This window comes from Anolis sagrei, chromosome 1, assembly GCF_037176765.1.
Source record: "Anolis sagrei isolate rAnoSag1 chromosome 1, rAnoSag1.mat, whole genome shotgun sequence".
Classification (NCBI taxonomy): domain Eukaryota; kingdom Metazoa; phylum Chordata; class Lepidosauria; order Squamata; family Dactyloidae; genus Anolis; species Anolis sagrei.
Window position 1 is genome coordinate 29,278,753 of NC_090021.1, and position 7,519 is coordinate 29,286,271.

At 51.1% G+C, this 7,519-nt stretch overlaps 1 protein-coding gene across 1 annotated transcript; it reads left to right on the forward strand.

The window, feature by feature from the left end:
* The first annotated feature begins 898 nt into the window (after window positions 1-898).
* ZFP36L2 (ZFP36 ring finger protein like 2) lies at window positions 899-7,084 on the forward strand. Its single transcript, XM_060754383.2, has 2 exons — window positions 899-1,276; window positions 5,288-7,084. The coding sequence occupies exons 1-2, from the start codon at window positions 1,226-1,228 to the stop codon at window positions 6,866-6,868; spliced, it is 1,632 nt and encodes a 543-aa protein (XP_060610366.2). The 5' UTR covers window positions 899-1,225; the 3' UTR covers window positions 6,869-7,084.
* Window positions 7,085-7,519: the final 435 nt, after the last annotated feature.

Genomic DNA, 7,519 nt, shown 5'->3' on the forward strand with positions numbered 1-7,519 from the left:
GCGTTAATTCTACAGTGTAGAAGTATCCCAACTCAATGCCCGAAACAGGAATCCTGGCTGTGTTAAAAAGGCTGTAAATCCCAGGATCCAAACTGCATTAATTCTACAGTGTAGAAACACCCCCCCCCCCCCAAATCCCAAGATTGAGGAATCCTGGCTGTGTTGAAAGGCCCCACCAAACTATAAATCTCAGGATCCAAACTATTAATTCTACAGTATAGAACCACCCCCCAAAACCCCAAGATTTGAGGAATCCTGGTTGTGTTAACAAGACCTCACCAAACTATAAATCCCAGGATCCAAACTGCGTTAATTGTACACTCAACCCAAAACCCCAAGACTGAGGAATCCTGGCTGTGCTGAAAGACCCCACCAAGCTGTCAATCCCAGTGTCCAAACTGCGTTAAATCTACAGTGTAGAAACACCCTCCCCAAAGCGCGCCCCAAGTCTGTGTTCCCTTTTCAGCTTCCCACTGAAGCCTCGCGCACAAAGGAGCACACACTGCTGGCTCTGTTGAGCGCGTGCCTAGCACGGCCTGGGATCTTCTTGTTTGCGTTGCAAAAAAAAAATGGGGCAGGATAGGAAACTGCAAAAGTTGAGTACTGCAGAAAAATAGATAGCAAATGTAACAAGTCTGTAAATTTCAAAGGCTTGGAAGAGGGAGAGAAACTGCTCCAAACACTCCCTCCTTTTACTTGCAAGCAAGCAAGCACGCTCTCCTTCCTCCTCCTCCTCCTGGATCGGCTCTTCCATTCGCTCCGCCTCCCCGCCCTCCGGGTCACGGAGAGGAAAATTGGCGGCGGCCAATGAGAGCGGCGCGGCGCCTCGGAGTGGGCGTGGCTAGGAGAGGTGGGCGGGGCGCCGTTGCTGGGACACCCGGCTGGGCCAGGGCTGGGCCCCCTCCCGCCGCGGCCCCGGCGTTTATATATGGGGCGTGTTCCCCAGCCGCCAAGTTCCCGCAGCGGGGAGAGAGAGAGGGAGTGAGACAGAGAGAAGGGAGAAAGCAAGCAAGCACAGCAAGATCTGTGCTTCCCTATCTCTTGCTGCAAAAACAAAACAAAAAAAGGGAAGGAAAAGCGCCCCCCCCTTTTTGAAATAGGACTTGATTTCCCGCCTCCAGCCACCAGCCCCCTCACCTTATCCAGTCGTGGCTCGTCCAAAGCTCCCGAGGAGAGTGGGATCTTTCGGTCCTTGCTGCATTTCCGACCATTACAGGATCTAGACATGTCTGCGACGCTGTTATCTGCCTTCTACGACATCGACTTGTTCTGCAAGGTGAGAGCAGGGAGGGAGGGAAGGAGGGAGGGGTGGCTTTGGGAAGGAGCTTGTGGAAAGTTGGCTGGGGGAAATCGGCAGTGGTTGCAAAGGCCCGGGAACGAGCTGCTGGGAGTTCAGCACGCCTTTTGCATTGGCCTGCTGTGCTTTAAGAGCTGTGCCTCTTCACTTGGGAGTCAGTCCCTATTGGGCTGAATAGGGGTAGTTTGCAAAAGGAATCTGCAAACTTGCAAAAGAAGTCTGCAAACTTGCAAAAGAAGCCAGAATGACCCTTTTCATTTGGGAGTTAGTCCCTATAGGGCTGAATAGGGCTAGTTTTGCAAAATAAGTCTGCAAACTTGCAAAAGAAGTCTGAACGACCCTTTTCACTTAGGAGTCAGTCCCTATTGGGTTGAATAGGGCTAGTTTGCAAAAGGAATCTGCAAAGTTGCAAAAGAAGTCTGCAAAAGAAGCCAGAACGACCCCTTTCACTTGGGAGTCAGTCCCTATTGGGTTTAATAGGGCTAGTTTGCAAAAGAAGTCTGCAAACTTGCAAAAGAAGTCTGCAAACTTGCAAAAGAAGCCAGAACGACCCTTTTCACATGGGTGTCAGTCCCTATTGGGTTGAATAAGGCTAGTTTGCTAAAGGAGTCTGCAAACTTGCAAAAGAAGTCTGCAAACGACCCTTTTCTCTTGGGAGTCAGTCCCTATTAGGCTGAATAGGGCTAGTTTGCAAAATAAGTCTGCAAACTTGCAAACCTTTATTTTGTTGTTGTTTTGCAACAAGTGCAATTGGGAGTATACTTCAAACTTCTCCCTTCTGAGTAACTTCGTCTTGGAACTGTTTGGACAATATTAGCTTGCGGTGCTTTATGCATAATTTAGCATAATGAAGTCCTTTAACTTATGTGTTTTCAAATACTTTTTAAACTAGCTTCTACTGCAGGACGTTCTTTTTTGCAGAGAGAAAGAGTGTGCTTTGTGGTGGAAACAATAGTAACTGATTTGGAATAGTAATTTACTATTCTAAACTTATTTCTTGTTGCTGTTTGGAGAAGAGAGAATATAGTCCCTTTGCTTATAAGTTTGCTTTTCAATAGAGAATAGTAAGGAGAAAGGGTGTACTCTGAACTCTTTCCTCTTTGCTTCTTTGGAGAAGAGCTGGGATTAGTCTAACCCAGGCATAGGCAAACTTAGGCCCTCCCTCCAGGTGTTTTGGACTCCAACTCCCACCATTCCTAACGGCCTCAGGCCCCTTCCTTTTCCCCGCTTAAGCGGGGAGGGAAACACCCTGGAGGGCCCAGACTTACCCATGCCTGCTCTGAGCCCATCTACATTGCCATATAATGCAGAAACTCCTTACTATATGGTCAGTGTAGACCCCTCTAACTGCATTAAAGCAGTCTATAATAATAATCAGCTAATGCATTAAATGCTTGTAAAGGGCTTTGGAGAAGGACGTGTCGCCTTCCAGATCACAACTCGCTTTGCAAGAAGCAAGAAAGAAGGGTGCATTAGTGGACACCATTGGAACTTGCAACGCATAGCAGAACAACAACGAGGAAGGGTGTGTCCTGCACATAATCCAATTTGCAGATTTGTACGAAGAAGAGAGGGTGGGAACTTTTATTTTTGGTGGAACTTTTATTTTTACCTATCTTTCTCTCCTTGGGGTTGCTGGAAAAACTCCCGGGCTGCATGGCCATGTTCCAGAAGCATTCTCTCCTGACGTTGCACCCACATCCATGGCAGGCCATCCTCAGTTGTCACAACCTCAGGGGAGAATGCTTCTATAACGTGGCCATACATCTTCTGGAAAACTTCACAGCAACCCAATTATTTCTTATATGAGTTGCTGTGAGTTTCCGAGCTGTATGGCTATTGTTCCAGAAGCATTCACTCCTGACGTTTCGCCCACATCTCTGGCAGGCATCCTCAGAGGTTGTGGGGTTATATATATATTATATATCTTTTGCAACATTGGTTGTTTTTGAACTGTTGTGGCGGCTTTAAAAAATTTGGCTGCAACAAGTCATAACGATTGAATCGGGGAAGAAGTGCAAGTTTAGCCTGGAGTGGGAGGGGTTTTGAGAGCAACAAGAAAACACCCCAAGTTTTAAATCTCGGCTCAGAATGGCTTGGAGAACGGCGGGAAGGGAGGCTTGCGTTGTCATGGGGGGAGGGAGGGGTTTTGAGACCAAAAGAAAACCCCCAAAGTTTTAAATCTCAGCTCAGACTTGCTTGGAGCGGCGGGAGGGAGGTTTGTGTATGTTTGTGTTTTAGCAAGCTTTATGTTTTACTTTTTTTCTGTATGTTTTTTCTTTCTGGCAATTGAATGTTTTGCCCTTTTTTTTGCACGCGTTTTAATGGATTTTTATGTTTTATGACGTTTGTTTTTTAATTTTTCTGTATGGTTTTCCTTTCTGGCGATTGAATGTTTTGCTTTGTATGTTGGAAACCGCCCAGAGTAGGGCTACAGTATAGAAATAAAGTATTATTGTACTGTGAAGGCTTTCAAGTCTGGAATCAATGGGTTGTTGTGAGTTTTCCGGGCTGTATGGCCATGTTCCAGAGGCATTCTCTCCTGACGTTTTGTACAGGCATTATCACAGGTTGTGAGGTCTGTTGGAAACTAGGCAAGTGGGGTTTATGTATCTGTTTGATGTCAGTGTGAATGCTGCAATCAACCACCTTGATTAGCATTGAATAGCCTTGCAGCTTCAAGGCTTGGCTGCTTCCTGCCTGGGGGAATCCTTGGTTGGGTGTTAGCTGGCCCTGATAGTTTCTTGTCTGGAATTCCCTTATTTTTAGTGTTGTTTTTCCATTATTATCATGATTTTTAAAAATACCAGTAGCTAGATTTTGTTCATTTTCAATGCCCATGTCTGAGGATGCCTGGTGAGCCGTTAGGAGAGAATGCTTCTGGAACATGGCCATACAGCCCGGAAAACCCACAACAACCCTATTGTTGTCGTCAGTCAATGCAAGGAGGGAAAGAAAAAGGAAGGCCTGGACAGGACTGGCGGGGGGAGGGCAAACTCTTCCCGTGGGCCATAAAAGCCTGGAAAACTAATAATCTTGTTGTTGTGGTCAGCCAATGCAAGGAGGGAAATAAAAGGAAAGGCATGGACAGGGGGGGGGCAAACTTCCCCCAGTCATCGTGGGCCATAAAAGCCTGGAAAACTAATAATCTTGTTGTTGTGGTCAGCCAATGCAAGGAGGGAAATAAAAGGAAAGGCATGGACAGGGGGGGGGGGGCAAACTTCCCCCAGTCATCGTGGGCCATAAAAGCCTGGAAAACTAATAATCTTGTTGTTGTGGTCAGCCAATGCAAGGAGGGAAATAAAAGGAAAGGCATGGACAGGGGGGGGGGGCAAACTTCCCCCAGTCATCGTGGGCCATAAAGCCTGGAAAACTATTATTATTATTATTATTATTATTACAATTGTTATTGTGGTCAGCCAATGCAAGGAGGGAAAGAAAGGGAAAGGCATGGAGGGGGGGGGCAAACTCTTCCCCCAGTCACTGTGGGCTATAAAGCCTGGAAAACTATTATTATTATTATTATTATTATTATTATTATTATTGTGGTCAGCCAATGCAAGGAGGGAAAGAAAGGGAAAGGCATGGACAAGTGGGGGGGGGGGGGGGACAAACTTTTCCCCCAGTCTCTGTGGGCCATAAAGCCTGGAAAATAACATTATTGTGGTCAGCCAATGCAAGGAGGGAAATGAAAGGCATGGACAGGTCTGGGGGGAAAACAAACTCTTCCTTCCCCCAGTCACTGTGGGCTTTATAGCCTGGAAAACTAATACTATTGTTGTTGCGGTCAGCCAATGCAAGGAAGGAAAGAAAGGGAAAGGCATGGACAGGTCTGGGGGAGAAATAAGCTCTTCTCCCAGTCACTTTGCACTGTTTTTCTTTCAGTTTTGTCAGTGTGTTTGCCTCCCCCTTTCCAACACTGATTCCTAACCCGACTCCTTTCTTTCCTGGCCCACATCCCCATTCCTCTCCCCTTTTTCCGGCTCCCAGACCGAGAAGTCCCTGAGCAGTATGCTGGACAAGAAGGCAGTGGGCAGCCCTGTGGGGAATGCGCCCGGCTCTGGCTTTGCACCGGGTTTCCTGAGGCGCCACTCGGCCAGCAACCTCCAGGCCTTGGCCAACGGAGGCCCCAAGTTCCCCAGCGGGTCGTCCTCGTCTTCATCATCTTCCTCCTCCTCTTCTCCGTCTTCCTTTGGGAGCCTCAAGGAGCCTGGCAATGGAGGAGGAGGGGGGAATATCAGCCCCACTCATCATCCCCACCAGCAGGCGCCTGTTTCTTCTGCTCCTTCGAGTGCCGCCACCACCACCGCCTTGCTCAACAAGGAGAACAAGTTCCGGGACCGGTCCTTCAGCGAGAATGGCGAGCGGAGCCAACACCTCATGCAGCAGCTCCAGCAAGCGACGAAAGGAGGAGGAGGAGGCAACGGGAATAACAACAACAATGGGAGTAATGGCGGAGGGGGCGCGCCTATCAACTCGACGCGCTACAAGACGGAGCTGTGCCGCCCCTTCGAGGAAAGCGGGGCCTGCAAGTACGGCGAGAAGTGCCAGTTCGCCCATGGCTTCCACGAGCTGCGCAGCCTCACGCGGCACCCTAAGTACAAGACGGAGCTCTGCCGCACTTTCCACACCATTGGCTTTTGCCCATACGGCCCGCGCTGCCACTTCATCCACAACGCTGACGAGCGCCGCCCTGCGCCACCCAGTGGGAGCGCGCCACCTCCTCTCCCTCCTCCGCCTCCACAACAACAACAGGCCCAGCCCCCTCTTCCTCCTCCTCCTCATAGTAACGGCCAACCGCCTCCTCCTCCTCCTCATCGCCATCACGCCGGCAGCACTGGTGACCTCCGAGCTGCTTTCGTCCCGCCTCACACTTCCTCCATCCGGGACCTTCCCCTCTCAGGCTTCGGGGTGCTGCACTCTCGCGAGAGGCCCAAACTGCACCACAGCCTCAGCTTCTCCGGCTTCTCTGCCCATCACCATGGCAACCACATCACCGCGGGAGGCCTAGAAGTGGCTGCTGCAGCCGCGGCCTTGCTTTTGGAGAGCGGCCCAGGAGGAGTCGGGACAGCAGGAGGGGGTTCCCGCACGCCGCCACCGCTTCCCTCCTCGTCCTACTGCGATGATTTAGTGGCCTCTCCACCATCGTGTGCCAACAACGCCTTCGCCTTCTCAGCCGGGCAGGAGTTAGGCAGCCTCATTGCGCCAGCGCTGGCCTTGCCGCCTCCGCCTCCTCCTCAGAATGGCTGCTTCACCGCTTTCTATCGCTGCCACCAACAACAAGGAGGAGGAGGGAGCTGTTGTCCTGTTCCTCCTCCGCCGCCTCCTCCTCCCGCTCCTCCAGCCTCGCCGCCTTTCAGCTTCCAGCCCTTGCGCCGCCTCTCCGAGTCTCCCGTCTTCGACGCCGTGCCGCCTCCGCCGCCCAGCCCGCCTGAGGACTCGCTCTCTGACCGCGAGAGCTACCTGAGCGGCTCCCTCAGCTCTGGCTCCCTCAGCGGCTCCGAGTCGCCCGGCCTCGACTCTGGGAGGCGCCTCCCCATCTTCAGCCGCCTCTCAGTCTCTGATGACTGAGGAAGGGATTCCCTAAGAGCAGACCTAGGCCTGGGCCTACTTGGGCCTTCCCTCCAGTTGTTTTGGACTTCAACTCCCAGTATTCCTAACAGCCTCAGGCCCCTTCCTTTCCCCCCTCAGCCGTTTAAGACAGGCCTAGGCCTACTTGGGCCTTCCCTCCAGTTTTGGACACCAACTCCCAGCATTCCTAACAGCCTCAGGCCCCTTCCTTTCCCCCCTCAGCTGCTTAAGACAAGCCTAGGCCTACTTGGGCCTTCCCTCCAGGTGTTTTGGACTCCAACTCCCAGCATTCCTAACAGCTTCAGGCCCCTTCCTTTTCCCCTTCAGCCGCTTAAGCTGCTGAAGGGGCAAAGGAAGGGGCCTGAGGCTGTTAGGAATGCTGGGAGTTGGAGTCCAAAACACCTGAAGGGAAAAGCCTGGGTTAGACTAATCCCAGCTCTGTTGGAAGTCCAAAACACCTGGAGGGAAGGCCCAAGTAGGCCCAGGCCTGCCTTGCTTGGAGTGACTCCCTTTCTCCCTTTTTTCCCTCAGTTGGGGGCAGGCTTCCCATCTCTCTCCTCTTCCTTTCCTTGACAGACTCCTCAGTTGAGGGGGCCACCTTACGATCCTTTGTCTCCTCCTCTTTTTTTTTTGGTGTGACCCCCTTTAGTT